The sequence below is a fragment of the Salmo salar genome, chromosome 09, assembly GCF_965601325.2.
Source record: "Salmo salar chromosome 09, fSalSal1, whole genome shotgun sequence".
NCBI classification, from domain to species: Eukaryota; Metazoa; Chordata; class Actinopteri; order Salmoniformes; family Salmonidae; genus Salmo; species Salmo salar.
In genome coordinates this window covers 70,162,467-70,187,634 of record NC_138299.1, presented here as the reverse complement: position 1 = coordinate 70,187,634, position 25,168 = coordinate 70,162,467, and the positions used below count along the sequence as shown (strand labels likewise).

Genomic DNA, 25,168 nt, shown 5'->3' with positions numbered 1-25,168 from the left:
CTGATCATTTCTTTGTCAGTGGGCAAACATACAAAATCAGCAGGGGATCAAATACTTTTTAAATTAATTAAAAAAAGATGCTTTCTAACTGCCAAATACTATGTTCTGTGTCCAACTGACAGAACGAGAATACACAACATTCCTCCAAACCTATTTTGTAACTTTTTGTCAGCTGTTGTTTTTCTTGCAATGCTACGCTGTGGTTTGGTACACATTTACTTGCAGATTCTTGGGTTTCATATGGTATCCATAATATTAGGTATCTTTGTCATTGGAGAAACTATGGCTTTGATCTGGTTTAGAAGGAACCTAAAAAACGAATTGGTCATTTTGAACAATCAAGTGACTGACTGTTTAAACCTCTATCTTGATCCTCTAAAGAAATGCTTTGGTATTTGGAATTCCACTTTTGACAGAGCAGTGAAATGGAATCCCTGTGATCAATGCTGAAGTTTTTGGAAATGTGAGTTCTTAACAAGGCACAAACACAGATCAGTTAAAGTAGGTAACCAAATAGGGACCCATCAAAGGCCAAATATCTGAGCAGCCATCACTGAACTGTTGCTCACCTGTTGACCACTCACAGTTGACTCAAGGGTCCACTAAAAGTAGAGATTAAAAGGGAACCTTTGAGGCCCCTATTGAGGGTCATCAAGAAGGAGGGAGGAAAGGAAGGGAGGAAGGGCAAACCATCTCCCTCCCGCCACAAAATGACATGACCCCCACCCGATCCCCCCAGCCGAGAGCCGGACAGACTAAAGCCCCCCATTGTAGTCCCTTACACAGGATCACCAAGCCTGCCAGTGAAAAGGGGGAGGAGAGGAGAGGTGGGGAGGGGGGGGCTGCCAGCTCAAACACAATTGTGTGATAGGACTTGGCCCTATCTAATCAAGGGCAGGAGGTCACTTCCGAACAACTGGGCAATAAAAGATTATTTCCAGTCGCATAACAGAGGAGCCATTGGGGAGGGAGGGAGGGAGGGAGGGCAAGGAGAGAGAGAGAGAGAGAGGGGAAGCGGGGGAGGGGCACAGACTGTCTGTGAGGAGAGGAAGTGAATTGAAAAAAGTCAGCAGACGGGAACCATCTGGCTGGATGCATAGTCTAATCTTTTAAAAAATAGGGGGAAAAGAGAAGGGGGGAAAGCAACCCCCCACCAAACACAAACACACACTCCGAAAGGGGCCATTGCCTCCAAAGAATGATTTAAGCTCTTTTATTTTTTGAAGTTTTGGGAGGCATTTTTTTTCCTTGGTTGAGATATCAAGGAAAAAAGGAAAGGAGGAGGGGGGTTGTACATATCTCTGGGGGTGTTAAGAAAGGAGCATTATATGATCTTATCAATGTGGGCCCATCCGGCCAGAAGGAAGAGCAGTATACATAGCTAATATACTGTGGCTCATGAAGTAGACTGTACTGTAACTCTGTAGCCTACAAAATTTGAGAAAATAAGTGGAGATTTTGTTGGTGTATTTTTTCAGAACACTTAGCCATCCAACTGTTGCTTCAAAATTTCTAGATGTAATTCTCTTTTCTACACCTTCCCAGACCCAAATGAGCGTTTCTTGACAGAATTATCAAACCATCTTCACTTCTAGTTACGTTTGTTAGATTAACGCATCGGCCACTTGGATTTGACTGAATTTGGCATTAGTAGGACACACACTTATCGTTGGTTAGGAGGTATTAGCCATGACTTTGTGATCAGTCTGGGAGGAAGTGGCCTTCTGCATGCTGATGAATCAATCCCGGTGATGCAATAAAAGCAATTGATCTAGCGCAAAGCTCATCTCTCAAACGTGCCTGGCCATTAATTACAATAGGATCCCTCTGAATGATTGCCAAGGCTCGGTTATTGACCCTCTCACTCAACCCCCGCCTTCTCCTCCCTATACCCTACTGGCCTTTGTCCATAAAATGGCAGACAAAGACAGACAGGAAGAGGGGCTTGGGAATAATGTGTGGTATCAGATGGCAGTAACGCTGCATAGACACACAGCACTTGGGGACAATGTGTGAACAGTTTACACCCTGGCCCTGTGTGTGAAACCAAGGAGCAAATGCAAAGAGGCTTGGTTCCAATGGAACACCTCTGCCAAAGTAGTCCCAGCACCTGATAAAACATTGTTTATTACTGATATGTGAATTATAAAAAGGTCACTAAAGTAAATAAGTGTTTTCCTTGTAACCAACCAGCCTCAGAATAGAAACCAGACACATCCGCCACAACACCTCAGCCACACTGACCATCAACACGGGGGCCCCTCAGGGGTGTGTGCTCAGTCCCCTTCTGTACTCCCTGTTCATCCACAACTGCATGGCTGCACACGACTCCAACACCTTCATCAAGTTTGTTGATGACACAGCAGTGTCGACGACGAGGCAGCGTATAGGGAGAAGGTCAGAGATCTGGCAGTGTGGTGTCAGGACAACAACATCTCCCTCAACATGAGCAAAACAAAGGAGCTGATCATGGACTACAGGAAACGGAACAGGCCCCCATCCACATTGATGGGGCTGTAGAGGAGCGGGTCGAGAGCTTCAAGTTCCTAGGTGTCCACATCACTAAGGAATTAACATAGTCCACACACACCCACACAGTTGTGAAGAAGGCACATCAGCGCCCCTTCCCCCTCAGGAGGCTGAACAGATTTGGCATGGGCACTCAGATCCTCAAAAACTTCTACAGCTGCAACATTGAGAGCATCTTGACTGGCTGCATCACCGCTTGGTACGGCTAATGCAAGGTACCTGACCGCAAGGCATTACAGAGGGTAATGAGTGTGGCCCAGTACATCACTGGGGCTGAACTCCCTGCCATTCAGGACCTCTACACAAACAATTGTCAAATACTCCAGCCACCCAAGCCATAGTCTGTTATCTCTGCTACCACACATCAAGCAGTACCAGTGCACCATGTCTGGAACCAACAGGACCCTGAACAGCTTCTACCCCCAAGCCATAAGACTGCTAAGAAAATACTTCTAAATAGCTAATCAAATGGCTACCCAGACTACCTGCATTTACCCTTTTTTGCACAATCTCTCTTGCACTGACTCTATGCACACACACTGGACTCTACCCACACACTCACACATACTTACACTGACATCCCAACACACACTACATACGCACACGTGCATACTGACGCCCCACACACTCACCACATATGCTGCTGCAACTGTCTATCCTGTTGCCTAGTCACTTTAACCCTACCTGTATGTACGTAGCTACCTCAATTACCTCGCACCCCTGCACATCGACTCGGTACTGGTACTCCCTGCATATAGCCTTGTTACTTTTACTTTTACTATTATTATTCAGTGTATTTACTCCTTGTGTCACTATTTTCTCTTAACTCTGCGTTGTTGGAAAATGACCCATAAGTAAGCATTTCACTGTTAGTCTACACCTGTTGTTTACAAAGCATGTGACAAATAAATGTTGATTTGATTGTAGCAGGCGTTATGCGTTATCTTTAACTTTTACTCCATTCAGATGAATGAAGATTCATCTGATTTCATCAGATTTCCAATGCTACGGGAAAAATATTTCAAAAACATTGAACCAGAAACTTGTCTACATTCACCACCATATGGTTCCCTCCATCTCTCAGAAACAGTTTCACCCAACAAAGTCCATGAATGCTAATTTCCATTTAGATGTTATTAAGAAAATGATGGAAAGGCACTGAGGTTAGGCACACTGAAAGCTGAGCTTTGCCTTTGGTGACGAATGCTCCGGGAAGTGTTTATAGAAAAGCTTCAGCGTCAGCAGCAGTGCCCTAGCTAAGGACAGCCCCGGCCGGCAGCAGAGCTTGTGGGTTCCACCGTGGTGACTCACAGGGTAGTCATGCATGTTTGCACTCTCAAGGCCCCAATGCTGTCAGAGGGCCCCGCAAGAAGGTCCGCCAAGCTTTACACACTCAAAAATAGCACCCCGTGGGCGTGTGTGGTGCTGCTAAACTTACTCTGCATCAAGTGCGAGGGAGCCAGTTCGCTTTGTGGCAACTTGTGCCATGGAATGACGTAACTGACTCAGATTGACTTTCACCCCAGTGTGGGACTTGACACGAGAATGATGAATAATATGGAAGCTTGTTGGGGCAATGATGACAAATAATCTCTTAGAGTGGGATCCTTGAAATAGAAAAAAAATATTAAGACCCTTAAATTATTTTGGTATTTATATTTTAGTCACTCTTATCCAGAGCAATTTACTGGAGCAATTAGGGTTAAGTACATTGCTCAAGGGCACATCGACAGATTTTTCACCTTGTCAGGTTGAGGATTAGAACCAGCGACCTTTCGGTTACTGGCCCAAAACACTTAACCGCTAGGCATTTCATCTGATTGAAAAAAAGGAAGGTTTTTAAGGGTCTCTTGTTAAAATCTGAGAACTGGAAATGCGGAGCGAAGAGGTTTCCTTATTTGGATCAGACTGGAAAATATAAAGTAAACATTAGCTTCATGTTGGCCGCCTCCTGAATTCAGTTTTAGCTCTGTCCTCGGTGTCAGGGATCTAAAGTGAAACCTGGAAAAAAATAACATTTGCAAATGTCCAGGAGCCATGAGAAAATTGTAACAGAAATTGACAAATCACTAACTCACTCTTAATTCAGTGTAACAAAAAGGAACATTCCAGCCCCAAAATGTGAAAAAGCACATTAAATAAAAGGAGACATCTGGAAGGGTTGTTCTGTTCATGCAAACTGTTGAACCATAGTGACAGTGAATCCTACAAGTTGGGCCCAGCAGAGCCTAGTCAGCTAAATCATAAAATGCCACTTGGTTTTCGACAAAAATACCCCCTTCTCAATGTTTACCACACAACCTAGTTATATAACACATATTACCTCCCTGAATAACTGTCCTTGTTTTACTCGAGGTCAAGAGTTTCCTGCTCCAGCTAAACTGAAACACAGTATTTCAGACTAACTGCCCACTCAAAGTTAAACCCTATTATTTCACTGCATTTCCTGTTGCTGGTCTGCCATTTCAGGCCCACCAACTTTAGAAGTGATGAGCTTATCCCCTGGGGGTCAGAAAACTTCCAGAGTGATAAATTCAATGACAAAAAGAGGCAGCCAAATGGGGTCTGTATCTGCCCCATCTTTGCCTTTAGTGCAGGAACACGCCATAAAAGCTCAGCATTGATAGCTGGTTTATTATCTTTGAACAGGTGGCCTTGGGTAGTCATAATGGTGGCTCTCATTTCTCAGACACACACTGTGGCCTCAATATGGAGACCATTTAGGAGTTGGGAACATCCTGATCGAGCAACTTTTTAAACAAAGGAATGAAGCTATTACTTAGTTTGGTGGTGACCTCTTGGCTGGAATGAAGTTTCTTAAAGGAAAATACCACTCAAACTCTTTTGGTATTTGTTTCATTAGTCCACTATTGATACAGTGCCAAAATGTTTTGCGTGTCAACAATCAAGTTGATATAGAACATTAAAATACAGAAAGTATGATGCGTTTTGCACTTTCTATATTTTGAAAGTTCTATACCCTGAAAACTTGATTGCTGACATAAGTATGACTCACTAAGTATTTTAATTTTTTTTTAACCAGAATTCCAAATGAGTAAATATCAACTTGCTGTTGACCAAAGTATTCCAAGTTTTGCAAAGAAAAGCACCACTTGCTTGAAATAACTCATCAACCAAAGTTTGTTCTCAGTTTCATAATTGTATTCTATGGTGTATGCAAGAACCAGACTTGGACCCATTCACTGCTTATGAAACATCTCAATACCCTGAAAGCATTCAAACCAGCGCGAATCACTCCCAAGGGTCAATGTAATGAGGATAATCAAGACAACATTTTTTTCTTCATTATTAATATATTTTCTGCATTAAAGTTAACATAGTTTTTTCTTTTGTGCCACCCTTTAATTTTTCAGTAAGTATTGATATTTTGTTATATTCAGACATGAGTACATTTAAGACTGTCTTTTGCAATAAATATCATAAAATAGAGCTTCACATAATAAATATTTTTACAACAAAAAAAATGTTTTAACAGACATTTTCTTTTAAAAAATAGCCAGAATTTCCTCTTATGGATTTGAGCATACAGTTTACAAAATGAAAACAAAAAAAAGGGAAGAATGCCACAGAATGTGTGTGAATGATGAGTGGGGGGAGGGAGACAAACATATCCAACAGAATACTATGAGATAGATGTGCTTTCCATAATGCAACTCGAGCACAGAAACCCAGCTAACCATGGTCTTAGTGTGGTAGCAACTGGGAATTCAAACAATCCTCGTTTGCTATGAACACGTGGTAACAGCTACATATTGCCTGGCTAGATAGTCCTTCACAGATTTGGTAAGAGGCTGCTCTCACTTGAAGCTTAAAGCACCAGGGAAACTGCCTAGCTAACAGAAAATTCTTAATGAGTAGCTGAAGAGAGACAGAAACAGTTCAGACAAACACTGGTCTGTAAAAACATGGTCCTGTCAGAAAAAAAGGAAGGAAATATAAAAAATAATTGAGTGGTTTTCATATTCCGTGCTTTACTCCTAGCAGGATTCCCCGTTGAAGAAAAGGAGGCGGATGGGAGGTGCTTCAAATGTTTGATTAACATCAATAGTGAATATTATTATCATCGTCAGAACCGCACGGGGATCGACTGCCCCTCTTCCTACACACACGGGATCAGGAAGGCTTTTCCAGGGCCTGTGGGGACCAGCTCTCCATTTTGCAATAGACAGTGTTGGAGTTCTTGCAGCGGCAGCCGGGCCTGTTGACTTGGTCGTAGCAGCCCTGGCACGCCTTCAGGCACCCCTTGACGGGCGGGTAGCACAGCAAACAGGGGAACAGTACCGACAGTAATCCCATGCAGAGGAAGCGTGAGCAGCAGTGGGAGCGAGACAGCGAGCAGGGGTGGTCGGCGCACGAGTCTCCCTCGTCGTCGTTGGAACAGTGGTAGAAGATGCCCTTGACCAGGCACATGCATGTGCCATGCTCCAGGGCGCTCTCCGCCGAGCACAAGCACTGGCCGTTGCAGGCCAGGCACGAGGGCAGGGTCCTTGGGGTTGTGCAGTCCCCGCACTTGCACTTGCCGCAGCGCTCGCAGATGAACTGGTGGCCAGACGCCACGTCCCCTTTCCCTGAGGGCTTGAGCGGTGCCTCCAGTGGTGGCGGAGGGTGAGAGCCATGCTGGGGGGCTAGCAGCGCCTTGGGCTGAGCCCGAACAGGCTGAGTCCTCTCGGCTCTGTGGTGGTGCTGGTGGAGGGCCACCATCCCCGGTCTAGAGGGAGGCGAGCGGGCCAGGAGTCCCTGCTCAGAGGATGCACTGCTGTTGCTCCCGGAGCTGGCCGCGCTGCCCGTACTGGTGGAGCGATTAAGGCCCGGGGCCCTGGTGCTACACTGCTGCCCACCGGCTACTACCACCACCGCACCGTGGTGGCCATGCCCTACCGGCCGGTGCTCATAGTTGTTGTTCACATTGACGAGGATCACCTCGTGAGTCCTCTCCTGCTGCTTGTCGGGCCTGGGTGCCATGCGGGGCGCAGGGGGCCTCCGGACCACCGACGGCCCCTCTGTGTACTCGTTGCTGGAGCGAATGGCCTTGATTTGGTCCAGGGAGAGGATGGCGGCATGATGGAGCTCCCGCTCGTAATCCGACCTCTGCCGGCCCTCCAGGGAAGGCTGCTGGATCACCACTAATGAACCGCCAGGGCCATGTTGACTTTGGAGCGCCATCTGGGGTGATCACCACTTCCGACATTCACCGTGGACTTGGCATGCATCAGAAAACCTGCAAGGGGGCGGCAAGTGAGACACAGAGAAGGGCCATCAGTAAAGATAACGATGCCGTTTTGTAAATGTGAACTAGGGTGAAGGTTTTGAATATTGTTCCCATGGCATTTTAGATTCAACTCATGATGGGAAAGGCTAAAGAGCTGACAAAGTACAACCATCAACAGATCCCTGGATGGTCTCCATACAATTCAAATAGTTTTCAGCAATGATCATCTGTTATAATACAGGATAAGAGCAGTCTATTGAGGCGATTATTATTGTATGTTATTTTGTGGTTTAGGCTGTTTAGTGCTTTTAAAAATATATATAATTTTTTACACTTCAGCAGGACTACCTTCAACAATGTTAAGAACATGTTCACTTAGCCCAACTATTTTATTTTATCAACATCCCCTTTACAATGACACATTTTAATGCTCTGGGCGAAGCAAGCCGTGGAAAAGTATACTATTAACTCGTTTTGAAGCGTCCTCAATAAGCACACATCCAAACAAATACTTCCCGGTCTAATTTACATATGTATGACTAGTTAACATTATAAAGCGCCACGGCGACGGAACGAGGCCACGATCCAAGAGGACAAAATTAGCTGCCTCACTTATTATTCTATTACTAAACGGAAGACGGTTTGAAGGAAATGTAAAGACAATAGGGTAAAAAAAAAACTTTAAAAAAACTGGGGTCACGACAAAATGCCACAATATCAGTGTCGACTTTATGTCCATGTAATTTCAAGCAAATGTTTAAGTTATTGTGCCCCAAGAACTTCAAAAGCACATTTTACAATCGAATTAAACCTAATACCGTTACTCGTAGGCCTATTGGATATGAACATCTTCTGGAATTAGCCGAGGTATCAGGCCTAGCTATGAACGCGTATCCGTCGAAACAGGAGTGCAAATGGAACTGATCAGTAAACACATACTGGCAAGGTGTAATCAGCATGACGCAGGCAAGTTTAAAAACCGATACAATTTACAGAAAGGAATTCTCTACATGAAGACAGCTTGCTTATAAATCAGGGCTCTAATTTATTGACACTGCTTCATGAAAATCCACAGTAGCTCGCGCGGAGCACAATAACTAGGTTTAGCCATTATTTGGATAGGTAGCATAATTATTATTATTATTTTTAAAAAAGGGACATAAATACGCCGTTTTTAGCCATATCATACCACAAACATGTCTATGCCATCGAGTTTAGTTGACCGAGCAACCGCCCATGTGATAGAGATGAATCGAAATAAGGGGGGGAAACCTTATGAATGAAAACAACTAGGCTGTCGTGGGGGAGGGGTGCTTGCGCGTGAGATCCTCTACTCTGACAACCCTACTATGACCGTTTTTGATTCCTTTCGAAAGTCGAATGACCTGTGTTAAATAGACACACGCGTGTGAAGAATGTTAAGCCAACTCTACAGATTCAAGCACCGGATGAGTGTTCCCAAGGACACCCATCGACACAAACCTATTCTATTCCATGCAACTACAGTGGCAACAATGTTCCCAAAGCCGGAGTTCTGAACACTGCGCATAGCCTACTTGCATCAGAAGGTTTGACGTATCCAGTTTACATTTAAGCAACAAAGAACCCCTGACCAACCCCGACATTTCAAATGTGTTTCACGCATTGAGGGGGAGATACGCACCCATCTGCAACCATCCATAACGTCGATTCCATCAACCAATATACCAAAACTCCATCCAAGTCAATTGTCCAAGCGTATTTTAATTAGCTCTTAACATTCGTAACGATTGCGTTAAATCCAAATACGATGTTGTAGCTTATCTTCTTTCGTTATTCCTTCTTAAAATCTGGTGCATTACACACTGTGTTCCAGAAATTGTAAATCCACGCTTCTTGATGCACCCAATAAAGGTTGCGCACTTGAAGCCGATCTACTTAGACAACCCAGTTTAGTCCATAAGCCGAGTAACAATTGCAGGAAGAATCTTCTTTAGGATTCTTTAAAAAAAACACATTTTAATTAATTTACAATATGAAAACAAATAATTATATATCCAATGGCTTCCGTCTCCGAATTCTAATGAGTAAAGTGTAGTAAAATAAGGTTTTTGTTATGCTGAATGCTCAAAAGCAAGCGCTAATCGAGGACGTGCTCTCTTCAACACTGCATGCCTGTCTAACTCTGAATGAATGAGAACGTAGAGCTCAGTGTTTGCTCGACAAGCCAACTCCCATTGGCCATTCACTCCACTGAAAAAGGATACATCGCATCCGCTCTTAATTCATTGGGCAGATGTGGAAGGCCGGGCGATAGAGATGTGTGCAGCAGTTAAGGTGGATCTTGTTTGAAATAGCAGAGAAAGCGAATTTTGTTCTTGTGCTTACAAACTATGGAACAGTGGCAGCAGAAGTATCCATTTTTATAACGTTGTTTTATTTAATTCCACGGTGTCTCACCATTCCAATTACGCATAGCATAGTTAGAAATCAAACTCAAGACAGAAAATCATTTTAGAATGTATTTAAACAATTTTTTTTATCCTTTATTTAACTAGGCAAGTCAGTTAAGAACAAATTATTATTTACAATGACGACCTACTGGAATACTGTTGGCCTAAGACCTAAATCTAAAATACCATAATAAAATTGGATATATAGAAAAGGAAATGACAACCCCTTCATTACTCCGTTGCGTTATAACTCCAGTGAAACAGTGGGCCTAAACATAACTTCGGAGCCACCTTAAGAAAAAGGCACCCCGCAAGCGAAGGGAAAGATTCCCCCACCCGCCGCATCCCCCCCTCTGTTCTTGACTGTCTGGTTTGATTGGTGTCGCGGATGCGCTACATCCGGATCCATGAGAAAAGGAAGTTCAATACAAAGTCAATTTATCCTCTTCAAATGGAAAAATCAATAGATGAATGACCTCAATACCATCTCGGGTCAGAAAATTCCACAATGCTTCTACATTAACGGACTGATAAATGCATCTGTAGGCCTATGTCTCGGATGTTTGGGCTGGATAGGCTATATAAAAAAGCTTGAGGATGCTTGATGATAAAGCAACTCCTGCTGGATCCGCAAACGACAGATGGGAACCTCTTCATAGTGGTCGGAAGTGCGGAGAGCGGTTGGGAATTTTAGGATTACAGTAATTAACAGATTTTCCATGGATGCAATGATTAATATACCATCCGTGCTTCCTTTTCTCCCCCTGGGTATATCCAATACGCAAATACAAACCAAATGTAAAGCACATTATTAAAGTTGTATGCAAACGTTTACTTCAAACTTTCCACCCAATGCAATAATCAAAGGGGCAGATCGAAATGTAATGGGGGAGGGCTGGGGAGGTTTGTGTGTTAATAGAAAATTAACGAATTACCCTCCTGTCTGTTGTCTATATCTGTATAGCAGAAGCAGTAGCCACCTGGCATACAGTTGAAGTCGGAAGTTTACATACACCTTAGCCAAATACATTTAAACTCAGTTTTTCACAATTCCTGACATTTAATCCAAGTAAAACATCCCTGTTTTAGGTCAGTTAGGATCACCACTTCATTTTAATAATGTGAAATGTCAGAATAATAGTAGAGAGAATTATTTATTTTAGCTTTTATTTCTTTCATCACATTCCCAGTGGGTCAGAAGTTTACATACACTCAATTAGTATTTGGTAGCATTGCCTTTAAATTGTTTAACTTGGGTCAAACATTTTGAGTAGACTTCCACAAACTTCCCACAATAAGTGGGTGAATTTTGGCCCATTCCTCCTGACAGAGCTGGTGTAACTGAGTCAGGTTTGTAGGCCTCCTTGCTCACACATGCTTTTTCAGTTCTGCCCAAAACTATTCTATGGGATTGAGGTCAGGGCTTTGTGGTGGCCACTCCAATACCTTGACTTCGTTGTCCTTAAGCCATTTTGCCACAACTTTGGAAGTATGCTTGGGGTCATTTTCCATTTGGAAGACCCATTTGCGACCAAGCTTTAACTTCCTGACTGATGTCTTGAGATGTTGCGTCAATATTTCCACATAATTTTCCTCCCTCATGATGCCATCTATTTTGTGAAATGCACCAGCCCCTCCTGCAGCAAAGCACCCCCACAACATGATGCTGCCACCCCCGTGCTTCACGGTTGGAATGGTGTTCTTCAGCTTGCAAGCATCCCCCTTTTTCCTCCAAACATAACGATGGTCATTATGGCCAAACAGTTCTATTTTTGTTTCATCAGACCAGAGGACATTTCTCCAAAAAGTACGATCTTTGTCCCCATGTGCAGTTGCAAACTGTAGTCTGGCTTTTCTATGGTGGTTTTGGAGCTGTGGCTTCTTCCTTGCTTTCAGGTTATGTCGATATAGGACTCGTTTTACTGTGGATATAGATACTTTTGTACCTGTTTCCTCCAGCATCTTCACAAGGTCCTTTGCTGTTGTTCTGGGATTGATTTGCACTTTTCGCACCAAAGTACGTTCATCTCTAGGAGACAGAACACATCTCCTTCCTGAGCGGTATGACAGCTGTGTGGTCCCATGGTGTTTATACTTGCGTACTATTGTTTGTACAGATGAACGTGGTACCTTCAGGCGTTTGGAAATTGCTCCCAAGGATGAACCAGACTTGAGGTCGACAATTTTTGTTCCGAGGTCTTGGCTGATTTATTTTGTATTTCCCATGATATCAAGCAAAGAGGCACTGAGTTTGAAGGTAGGCCTTGAAATACATCCACAGGTACACCTCCAATTGACTCAAATGATGTCAATTAGCCTATCAGAAGCTTCTAAAGCCATGACATCATTTTCTGGAATTTTACAAGCTGTTTAAAGGCACAGTCAACTTAGTGTATGTAAACTTCTGACCGACTGGAATTGTGATACAGTGAATTATAAGTGAAATAATCTGTAAACAATTCTTGGGAAAATGAGTTGTGTCAAGCACAAAGTAGATGTCCTAACCAACTTGCCAAAACTATAGTTTATTAACAAGAAATTTATGGAGTGGTTGAAAAATGAGTTTTAATGACTCCAACCTAAGTGTACGTAAACTTCCGACTTCAACTGTAAATAATGCATGCAATGCCGTGATACATTTAGTGCTCAAATCTCTGACAGCTGAACTATGAGGTGGACAATTATTAAAGTAGCCTAACCCCCCCCCCCCAAAAAAAATAAAAAAATAAAATAAACATGTTGGCTATAAAGTTCTTTATATGCTACACATCAAAACACAAGGAATAGTGTTTTTGGAATTTGTTATAGGCTGTTTTTAAGGACATGTCCATTACATTTCTCAATGATTAAAATCCTCCCTGTCATGTTGTCCGGCTCCAAATTTTCGTAAAGGAAACTCTGAAATGGCATATTGTTTTTATGAAGATTTTAGAATACTCACATGAAAATCTGTCACCAATTGTACAGGAATCTAGCTATAGGCACCATAAAGACTCTGGCAAGTGTGCTAGTCCAGTGTTACTTTGATCATGCCTGCACATCATGGTTCACCAGCAGCCCCAAACATCAAAAGAATAAGCTACCAGCCAAACAAGCTTGTACGAATTGTACTTAAACTCCCCCTTCATACTCATCTGGAGTTTGATAATTTTTAAGTCTCTATCTCTGTAATGTGTCTGTATCTATGTAGTTGTATATGTATGTAAATAAATAAATAAGGACCACAATGGAAATACGTCCCCGCCTTTATTGTGCAATCCCTGTCACTTTTAAAAATATTTGTGTATACATGTATTTTTTTACTGACAAATAAAATCCATCAACCAATCCAAACTGTGCAGCGGCCAATTGATGAATGGAAAGAGACATCTGTTACAAAACACCAAAAAGTTCAATGACATTCGGAGATTGTCAAGCCAAGCCTTCAATACTGGGTAAGTCTACAAGGTAGGGACGGATGTATTTTCTGTTTGTTGAGATGGAGAGTCTATTTATTGTGGTGATGAAAACGCAAACCATGATATTGAAGTGCCCGTAGTCGGTATACTTTGTTTATTGGTTGTGTTGCATTGGCACAGAAACCTGTTGGTGAAAAATATATTATTTTATATAATTATAAATATGAATGTTGAAAATCTGATTTCCCCCTAGCTGATCATTGTCTGCAGCCAGCTCTGATCGTGAAGTAATGAAACAGGCAGCAGGGAGAGTGAGCTCATCTGTGGTGGTCGGCGAACACTCAACCTTCTGGCCCGTAGCCTTGCGTGGCATCAACTGTGAAACAAAAGCATGCTGAAGTGGCAAAGTCCATATCCACGTTTATAAACACAGGATTGCTACATTTGTTATTTGCGGTCGTTAACAATATTGAGTTAATTCTATGAGCTGTGAGGGTGTCCCCTTCTACTGTAATATAAATTGGAGGGTCATGTGAAAATATTTGTAACTTTGTGGAGGGGGGGAAGGGGCATGTTTTTTTTATGACACCTTGATTTAGACCAGCCCCCCCCCCCCCCCCAGTAAATTCCAATCTTTCCCTAAGTGTTGAGTTTTATAGTTTCATAACTTTTGCTTTGAAAATTGCCCAAGGAAGAGCCTTTGAAAAATGTATAAATGTTGGTTATTTTTCTGCAATCTTTTTGTGTGTGTAACCATGCCTAATATATTCAATTTGTCTTATGAGGATAACATAATAAAAAGCATTAACAAGCATATAGAGAAACAATTAATTTATTACATTGTAGCCTAATATTGCATTTCAGGGAGCACAGGTTTGTAAATAACTATTTTGTAGACAATTCTGGTTATTTTTGGTGACCAAGAATAAATGAGCACATTACAAAGTAGCATAATGGTTTAATCACATGGGCTATTCTCGCCTATTGTTTACCCCTAATCCAGTGTTTCCCAAACTCGGTCCCGGGGACCCCAAGGGCGCACATATTGGTTTTTGCCCTAGCACTACACAGCTGAATCAAATAATCAAAGCTTGATGATGAGTTGAATCAGCTGTGTAGTGCTATGGAACAAGAACTAAATGTGCAACCCTTGGGGTCCCCAGCACCGAGTTTGGGAAATGCTGCAGCCTATTCAGTGATGTAATGTCCATTTGGAAACCCTTGCGATTTCAGTGGATAACTGCATTTACAGTAACCATATGCAGTCGGTCCTGTAGGCCTACTGCTTATTCTAGCAAAGACTCCTCTCGCAGGTTTGGAATTTTTCCACGCCGATGTCAGAAGAAGCGCAGGCCGCGTTGCTGTTGATAGTTGATATACGACTGGATGAGAGCGTCTGGAACTCTAGGCTTCACGGTGTTCAGGGCGCTTTCAAAGTGTCTCCCCATGATGAGCTGTGCTTTGATGTCCTCTTGCAGGGCCAGCAGGGCAGCCTCTCTGCATACTGCCGTTATCTGCGACAGGAAACAGATACAGGGCTGTCAGACGGCCAGATCACGACTACTTAAAATCATGCTAGCATCCACAGCCACTAGGCCAGTGTTTCCCACCGCCAGTCCTCGAGTAACCCCAACAGCACACATTTTTGTTGTAGCCGGGACAAACATACTACATTCAACTCATTTAGGGCTGAATCAGGTGTGCTTGTCCAGGGCTACAATAAAAATGAGTACTGTTGGGGATACTTGAGGACTGGAGTTGGGAAACACCGCCCTAGGCTGTGGTGAGCAGGTCAATAATGAATCTCTACAAAACGAGGTTGACCAAATCATGACCATTGGAATAAAATTTGAATTTAGGTTGTGATCTAATAGTTGAATTTACACATTTGTAACAGTTTGTATTAAGCCATGTGTAATATTACACAATAGCTACAAACTTTTTATGCTTAGCCTACGGTTATTACAGGGTTACACACACACACACACACACACACACACACACACACACACACACTAGAAAAAAAGTAACTGATATGCAGAACACACACATAACATAATTTTGTATGAATTCAGATTGCACATTTTATTGCAATAAATAACATTTGACTTATGAGGGCAATTCATTATGTTTAGTCTTATCACCGTTAATTATGAAACAGGTGTGGGAGGTGGGGGGGTCTGCTGACACCGCCACCTCCCTCCACGCCAGGGCAAACCATAAAGGGCTCAATGTGTTTGGAAAACAAGACCTATATACGGAAATCTCACTGGAGGCGAGTTAGTGCTGGGCTGGAAGAAAAGCCTGTGTGCACATTGGCCCTACAGGACCGGATATACCCGTCCCAATTCCTCCACAAACCATCTGGATCCATATTGATAAAGCCCCTCAGTGTATGCGGGATGATCTAGGGTCAGTTCTGCCTTTTAGATCATAATTAATATGATTATAAGGACATGGGGGGTAAATCCGGATGGCCCAGAACAGCAGAACTGAAACGTTGAGGGCATAATTACACCTGCAAGGGCTGCGAATGTATTCAATCTATTTCAAGCGGAGGAAACTGAACAATTTGGAAGGTGACCTCACAAATTCCCTTGGCATATTTTCCCCATTCCAAGAAGGGGACAGCACAAAATGGGTACCCTACAATTAAGGATTCAAAGAACTTAAAGAGGCGAAAAAAAATCTTCCTAAAAGGAATAACCCCCTTATTGCAATGGGAAGGGCGAAGAGAAAATAAAATTTGTGGTTCCCCTTGAGCTCATCCATGGGACAGAGGCTGGCAACAAGATGGCAGACTGTTGACATTGACAGACATTGCCGGGTAGAAGTCGGTGAAAGGTACAGATCTCAGTTCCTAATCTTAACCATTATGGAGAAAACCACAAAACTGATCTTAGATCAGAAAAACAACAATGGAGGAGGGTTGCAGCAGCCGACGAGAATATTTATTTATTTATATTGTAGCTAAAGTGAATTCGTAGCAAAATAGCTCCATAAAGACATGCTTCAGAACTTTGGTGACTGCTACTCATTTTTTAAACCTCCCGCTTTGGACTGAATGTATCAATGTGTAGTTCATACATGCATAATCTATGCGTATAATTACTGTCTTACCTCAATTAGCCAAGAAATCCCCCCAAACATTTTGGGAAGATGTGCTGCACCATTTTCCCTCATGTGGGCCAGCCCCCTAGCAATTTGAGTTCTAGCCATTGAACTTCAGCGCCTCACCATTTGAGTGAGAGAGAGAGAGCGCAATGATGTGGTGCATATATCTGCATAATTTTGAAGTGGTAGACAATATTCGGGGACCACTTTTGGCTCGTGAGCGCAACTTTCAGAACTACCGGCTAAAAAGTATACAAAAGTCCCGGAGAATCTCTTTAGCCACTTTTCCTGTGTGTATATTGGGCCAGGTCGCTGGTTCGAATCTCAGAACCGACTAAGTGAAAAATATGTTGATGTGCCCTTGAACAAAGCACTGGATAAGAGTGTCCGCTAAATGACTAAAATATAATGTAAAAAATGTGTGTGTCTGTGTAAGAGTGAGTACTGTAAGAGTACTTCTACTTTGACAGATTAGTTGTGGTACCAGCATCCACCAGGGTCACATATTCGCTCAGGTATGATAATAACCCATCAGTATCCACTTCTCCGACGACTCACTAAAGATCTGTGTGCGCACTGTTTGCCTGTTTTTGCTAGTTCAACTAAAGAGAAGCCAAGTCCTATGTCGCATATAGAGGTACATTTAAATATCTCCTGAGAAGTTTAACATAATTAACCAAAATGTTAAGAGTAGCTAGTACTTCCAAGTATTATACACAGGTGACATGACATCTGGCACCGACAGCGTTGCGTTCTTAGGAAACTATGCAGTATTTTGTTTTTTAATGTATTATTTCTTACACTGGTACCCCGAGAAATCTTAAGTCTTATTACATACAGCCGGGAGGAACTATTGGATATAAGAGCAACGTCAACTTACCAACATTACGACCAGGAATACAACTTTCCCGAAGTGGATCATCTGTTTGGTCCACCACCCAGGACAATGGATCGGATCGCAGCAGGCGACCCAAAACAACGGCGGCACAGAAGGGGCAGACAGAGCGGTATTCTGGTCAGGCTCCGTAGACGGGCACATCGCCCACAACTACCGAGTATACTACTAGCCAATGTCCAGTCTCTTGACAACAAGGTAGACGAAATCCGAGCAAGGGTTGCCTTCCAGAGAGACATCAGAGATTGTAACATTCTCTATTTCCCGGAAACATGGCTCACTCGGGATATGTTATCAGAATCGGTACAGCCACCTGGTTTCTTCACGCATCGCGCCGACAGAAACAAACATCTCTCTGGTAAGAAGAAGGGGGGGATGTATGCCTTATGATTAACGAGTCATGGTGTGATCATAACAACATACAGGAACTCAAGTCCTTTTATTCATCTGACCTAGAAATCCTTACAATCAAATGCCGACCTCATTATCTACAAAGAGAATTCTCTTCGATTATAATCACAGTCGTGAACGTCCCCCCCAAGCAGACACCTCGACGGCCCTGAAAGAAGTTCATTGGACTCTATGTAAACTGGAAACCACATATCCTGAGGCTGTATTTACTGTAGCTGGGGATTTTAACAAGGCTAATCTGAAAACAAGGCTCCCTAAATTTTATCAGCATATCGAATGCACGACCCGGGCTGGAAAAATTCTGAATCATTGTTACTCTAACTTCCGCGACGCATACAAAGCCCTCCCTCGCCCTCCTTTCGGTAAATCTGACCACGACTCCATTTTGTTGCTCCCAGCCTATAAACAGAAACTAAAACAGGAAACGCCCGTGCTCAGGTCTGTTCAACGCTGGTCCGACCAATCTGACTCCAAGCTTCAAGATTGCTTCGATCACGTGGACTGGGATATGTTCCGGATAGCCTCAGACAACAACATTGATGTATACTCTGATTCGGTGAGCGAGTTTATTAGCAAGTGCATCGGTGATGTTGTACCCACGGCGACAATTAAAACCTTCCCCAACCAGAAACTGTGGATTGATGGCAGCATTCGCGCAAAACTGAAAGCGTAAACCACTGCTTTTAATCAGGGCAAGGCGACCGGAAACATGACCGAACACAAACAGTGTAGCTATTCCCTCTGCAAGGCAATCAAACAAGCTAAGCGTCAGTATAGAGACAAAGTAGAATCACAATTCAACGGCTCAGACACGAGAGGTATGTGGCAAGGTCTACAGTCAATCACGGACTACAAAAAGAAAACCAGTCCTGTCGCAGACACCGATGTCTTGCTCCCAGACAAACTAAACAACTTCTTTGCTCGCTTTGAGGACAATACAGTGCCACCGACATGGCCCGCTACCAAAACCTGCAGACTCTCCTTCACCGCAGCCAATGTGAGTAAAACATTTAAACGTGTTAAACCTCGCAAAGGCTGCCGGCCCAGACGGCATCCCTAGCCGTATCTTTAAAGCATGCGCAGACCAGCTGGCTGGGTTGTTTACGGACATATTCAATCAATCCCTATCCCAGTCAGCTGTTCCCATATGCTTCAAGAGGGCCACCATTGTTCCTGTTCCCAAGAAAGCTACGGTAACTGAGCTAAACGACCATTGCACCGTAGCACTCACTTCCGTCATCATTAAGTGGTTCGAGAGACTCGTCAAGGATCATATCACAAACACCCTACCTGACACCCTAGACCCACTCCAATTTGCTTACCGCCCCAATATGTCCACAGACGACGAAATCGCAATCACACTGCCCTAACCCATCTGGACAAGAGGAATACCTATGTAAGAATGCTGATCATCGACTAAAGCTCAGCATTTAACACCATAGTACCCTCCAAACTCGTCATTAAGCTCAAGACCCTAGGTCTTGACCCGCCCTGTGCAACTGGGTCCTGGACTTTCTGACGGGCCGCCCCCAGGTGGTGAGGGTAGGAAACAACATCTCCACCACGCTGATCCTCAACACTGGGGCCCCACAAGGGTGCGTTCTCAGCCCTCTCCTGTACTTCCTGTTCACCCATGACTGTGTGGCCATGCACACCTCCAACTCAATCATCAAGTTTGCAGACGACACTACAGTGGTAGGCTTGATTACGAACAACGACAAGACGGCCTACAGGGAGGAGGTGAGGGCCCTCGGAGTGTGGTGTCAGGAAAATAACCTCACACTCAACATCAACAAAGCAAAGGAGATGATCGTGGACTTCAGGAAACAGCAGAGGGAGCACCCCCCTATCCACATCGACGGGACAGTAGTGGAGAAGGTGGAAAGTTAAGTCCCTCTGCGTACACATCATGGACAAACTGAAATGGGCCACCCACACAGACAGCGTGGTAAAGAAGGCGCAACAGCGCCTCTTCAACCTCAGGAGGCTGAAGAAATGTGGCTTGTCACCAAAAACACTCACAAACTTTTACAGATGCACAATCGAGAGCATCCTGTCGGGCTGTATCACCGCCTGGTACGGCAACTGCTCTGCCCACAACCTCTGGCTCTCCGGAGGGTAGTGAGGTCTGCACAACGCATCACCGGGGGCAAACTACCTGCCCTCCAGGACACCTACACCACCCGATGTCACAGGAAGGCCAAAAAGATAATCAAGGACAACATCCACCCAAGCCACTGCCTGTTCACCCTGCTATCATCCAGAAGGCGAGGTCAGTACAGGTGCATCAAAGCTGGGACCGAGAGACTGAAAAACAGCTTCTATCTCAAGGCCATCAGACTGTTAAACAGCCATCCCTAACAATGAGTGGCTGCTGCCAACATACTGACTCAAATCTCTAGCCACTTTAATAATTAAAAATTGGATGTAATAAATGTATCACTAGTCACTTTAATCAATGCCACTTTATATGTTTACATACCCTACATTTCTCATCTCATATGTATATACTGTACTCTATACCATCTGCTGCATCTTGCCTATGCCGTTCGGCCATCGCTCATCCATATATTTATATGGATAAGGTAGTTGTTGTGAAATTGTTAGATATTACTGCATGGTCGGAACTAGAAGCACAAGCATTAACATTACATTTACATTTTAGTAATTTAGCAGACGCTCTTATCCAGAGCGACTTACAGTAGTGAATGCATACATTTTTGTTTTTGTACTGGGAATCGAACCCACAACCCTGGCGTTGCAAACACCATGCTCTACCAACTGAGCCATAGGGAAGATGTCTGCTAACCATCTGCTAACCATGTGTATGTGACCAATAAAATTTGGTTTGATTTGACATATTTGATGGGGATAGGATGGTTTGGAATCTTAAGACAGGAAGGGGAGTTTTCGAGATGAGTATGTACAAGGAAGTATGTCGGTTGTGTAAGACAGGGCTAGCTCACTTGGCTAAGGCAGGTGCTAGGCAGATGTCAGGAAGTGAGCGATTTCTTTGTTCAGGGCCAGCCGAACAACATGATTCAGACACTGTAAACAGCGTCTAGGACTAAATGTCTTTGAGGGTTTCCCATCATTCAAATAATTTTGCTTGTTGTCAATGGTGATATGAAGGTTTGCAACACAGGCCTCAATTAAGGAGGGAGAACGTTGAAATAGAGAGAGGGGGAAGAGGGGGGTGCGAGCGACTTCAACAACATGATTGAAGGAAGTGTCTATGCAACACGTACAAACACATGTACCCAAAAACACAAACTCAATTGTCTTCAATTTCTTTTTCCACTTTGTTCCCGACATAGGGGACATGTTAAGGGCCTCGTCTCAATCCCATTACTCAACAACATAATCATTTGGCTATTTACGCCGGTCGCCCCCCCAGTTCGACAAACCAACAGAGCTGCTAACAAGTATATACTGTAGCAATAGCAGTACACACTGACGTATTCATCTTTCTCATTTAAGAGGGGTCTCTATACGCTGCTGAACGCAGCAGGTTCTCTTTTTTGCATGTGTGTTTACCATGCGCAATTTGAAAAGCCACAAAGGCAAACAGGCTGAGCAAAAAGCAGTTTGTTTGTAAACGTGAAGAAATTCCAGGCCCCGAGCCAACACAACCCCTTAAAGCTGGGCCCCCCGCCTTCATAGAGGGCCAAAAAAACTGCAAACGCACAGCAATGAAATGAAGGGGGAGCCCAGGCTAAATTATGGATCGGGGGGGGGGGGGGGGGGGTTATTGCAATGCAGACTTTATTTTTCATTCTCTTCATAAATTATGTCAGCAATCACTTAAATATATGGAGGGACTAAACTGATGCATTGCAGCAGCCATTCGCTGGAGATGTGGCGAGTACTTTGGATATCTGGCTGGCTGGCGGTGCAGTAACAGCCATCAAAGACCACCTAGGACCAGGTCTATTTAGTAGCATTTTCCAAAAACAACAACTGTAAAGAGTACTCGATACAGAGTAAGCCAATGAGTTAGTTTTAAATGTAGCTTATATACTGTATCTGTCCAATCACAAGTTCTTCTATTAGATCACAACCTAAATATACACTTTCTGTAACGATGACGTTAATAACCCTTTGTTAATATCACTTTCATGAACTCTGTGTTCCAGACACACAGATATTTATTTCTGATGAAAGATTATTTTTTTGGAGTAGTCGTGGCCTCACAACACACACCTTATATGCCACAACAAACACCTTATGAGTGTAACGCATTATTGCACATACAACTCTTGGCAACCATGTTTGAATACCAGCCACAATGTACTTCTACTTAGGGAGGCTCTGGAACTCTCCACGTCAGTCAAAGTGGTGAAATAAGATGTCATTAGAGTGGCCTAGACCCAGCGATCAAGACAGGACACTGGAAAAGGGAAAAGACACACAATTGCCTGATTGAACTCCGACCACATCCTTGTTTCCACTCGTTCAACTGCTGTTTTTCGCTGCTCCCAAAACCCCTCTTGCGAACGATGCCTGTCGTGCGCGAAAATAAGGAAAATGCGATCCGAAGAAGTGATTACGCAGACGATTTACAATCTGCCATCATATTTCCCGACCGTAAGAGGCGAAAGGGGGGAAAAAAGCCCTCTGGTAGACCATAATGATACGTTGCTGCAGGTTGGTAGTCACATTTAGTTCGGTTCTTTGTTGGTCATTTAATTGGAAGGGGCAGGAAAAACAATTTGGATCTCCAGCTTAAATGGCATAGGCCTAAGCGTGGTCTTTTTAGCCCAGTGCAGGGAGGGCGGCCGGCCCTCAGTGCTGTTGTGAGGAGCTGTTTAACACCATGACATCAGCTTTGGCACGCGCACGGGCATTTTTCCTTCAGGCTTGAGGCTTTTCTCATTTCCCTTGCTTGGAGTCAGACCGCCACAACACGAGCCCCAGATACTTCAGTAGCCTCTGGACATGCTCCTGCAACCGCTTCCCTCCTCCACTGGCTGTTGGCTGTGTGTGTGTGTTATGCCCATCCGATTCCCTGCCTTGTAATGGAAGTAACACCTGCCTAACACTCAATGCACACTTACAGACACACCCTTATGTACACACACACTACAGAGTGTATTCCCTGGGATTCTGTCGGTGTTCCTTTACATAGAAAATGTAGCCTCACGGATTCTCATATTTGTCATGTGTCAGTTGTATGAAAAAAAACTCTCTCCATTTCTTTTCATAACATTCAACAACATTTTTAGTTTCCATTCCAGTTTCAGTAAAACAAGTGTGCACAGAAATGTTTCAGGATTGGATGAAGAAGCTAACCGGCAGCGCATACCAACGGGCTCAGGTCAAATCCACCTAGTATGCCGTCGCTTCCTACTTCAACAAAGCCGCTCAGTCCCAGTATCAAAAAGCCTTAATTAGGGGCTGGTTTGGTGGCTACCTGCTCCTGCAGCAGATCAACGAGGCCAGGCGGCGTGGTAACTATTGAGCCGTCCCTGTGTCCTTAGCAGCCTGCATCCAGCCCCCCCCCCCCCCCCCCTACAAACGGCTACATGAGCAGCCCTGGGGCTAAACCCCCTGTCACTCTGCATTACGCCAACACTTGCCCGAGCTCTCTTGCGATCGAACACACACACACACACACACACACACACACACACACACACACACACACACACACACACACACACACACACACACACACACACACACACACACACACACACGCAGTGATGGTATTGGCTCATGAAGAAGTTCTTTGGCCAACGCCAAAAATATTGACTCTCCCTTTTAAGAAAAATAGTCCCCACTGCATCCGACATTCGGAGAGGAAATGAAATAATATAGAAATCAAACAGCGTCACGCTCCGACCAGAAATAAAATGTTTCATTTTCCAAAAAGGCAAAGAGGAAGTGTCTGCAGTGACAGCAGGCTGCCAAGAGAAATAAGGCCTGACCACAACCCATGTGAAACCTACAGTATTTAAGATTACAAGGCAGGGGGGGTACTGGTTAAGTTGAGGATAGGGAGCGGTGGGGAGTGTTGGTGCTGGGGGGGTTATGGAGTTACGTGGGGGGGGGGGGGAGACGTGAATGGAAACATGCCGCACGACCATAAAGGAGAAGGAGTATGGCTTTTTGGCATGCAGTGATTGAGTCAAGGGATTCAGATTCCATAGAAAGCATGGCTGAAAAATGGGACGGGTGCTCGTTTCAAGACCACACAGCGTTAGTTTCTCTCTATCGCCCCCCCAGAATAACTTTCAAAGCAGGGGTGACTTGGCTGTTATGAAGTCCATCCCTAGCGCATTACTACCACCATAACAACAATCGCTCTAATCCTGAACCTATATAACAGCTGTCATAGCTAACCCATGATGCGGACCAATCAGTTGAGATTATGAAACTCTTTCCCTCCTCACCTCCACACTGTTTAGGAAAGGCCCGTGTGGAATAACACCTGTGTCGAGGCTCTGGGACGAGGTGGCCGTGGGGTGTAAGGGGGAAAACAGGGCCTCACTTTTAAGGGCATATTTGTCCTTGCCGGTTATTCAGGCGAATGAAAGCGGCACATTCTCCCCAGCGCTGGGAAGGAAGAGATGGCATATTTACTAAACATGCCCACACTGGAGCAACCTGGAGACCGCTCTCTATGGCTCTGTGTGTGTGTATTCTTGTGCACTACTCTGCCCCTGAGTGTGTGTGTGTTTGCGTGTGTGCTCAAGTTTACACAGTCCTGATCACATGGTAAGCAAAATTCACGACGTCCATGCCCATCCTCTATTCTAAAATTGCTTTAAATTGTATGGGTAACACGGTAGCCTCACAAGCAGCCTAATCCCGCAAGATTACATTAAACGCTGCATGGATATCAGTCTGATAGGGCTGAGAAGGCATGATTCTTAGCCCCGCCTTGTCCCACCACAGCTGCTTCCTCTGATGAACTATGGCGGCGACGAACGCCAAGCTCCGTTGTTGACAGGCAGTAAACAGTAGGACAACAACACATGTAAAGTCATACTTACGAGGTGATAGCTAAATATAAAGCTTTACATGACAGTTAAAAAGTTGCAAAAATAGACTCTGCTCCCTATCATACATGCTCCATTCTATGCCATAGCATATAAATTACAAGAAGGTTCAATAAAGTGTAGGCAAATCAGAGGTTACGGTAGCAAGACGATCA

At 44.0% G+C, this 25,168-nt stretch overlaps 2 protein-coding genes across 3 annotated transcripts in view; both read right to left on the bottom strand.

Annotated features, from left to right (window-relative positions):
• Nucleotides 1-5,867: 5,867 nt before the first annotated feature.
• LOC106611626 (protein sprouty homolog 1) lies at nucleotides 5,868-9,914 on the bottom strand. Its single transcript, XM_014212027.3, has 2 exons — nucleotides 9,423-9,914; nucleotides 5,868-7,768 (listed from the first exon to the last, which is right to left on the bottom strand). The coding sequence occupies exon 2, from the start codon at nucleotides 7,711-7,713 to the stop codon at nucleotides 6,664-6,666; it is 1,050 nt and encodes a 349-aa protein (XP_014067502.1). The 5' UTR covers nucleotides 7,714-7,768; nucleotides 9,423-9,914; the 3' UTR covers nucleotides 5,868-6,663.
• A 4,491-nt stretch (nucleotides 9,915-14,405) lies between these two features.
• afg2a (AAA ATPase AFG2A) overlaps nucleotides 14,406-25,168 on the bottom strand; it is a 130,290-nt gene continuing 119,527 nt past the window's right edge. For both annotated transcript variants that reach the window (XM_014212022.3, XM_014212023.1), the window contains exon 17: nucleotides 14,406-15,103. In XM_014212022.3, the coding sequence (XP_014067497.1) occupies nucleotides 14,927-15,103 (177 nt within the window). In that variant the 3' untranslated portion in view covers nucleotides 14,406-14,926. The remainder of the gene's footprint in view (nucleotides 15,104-25,168) is intronic.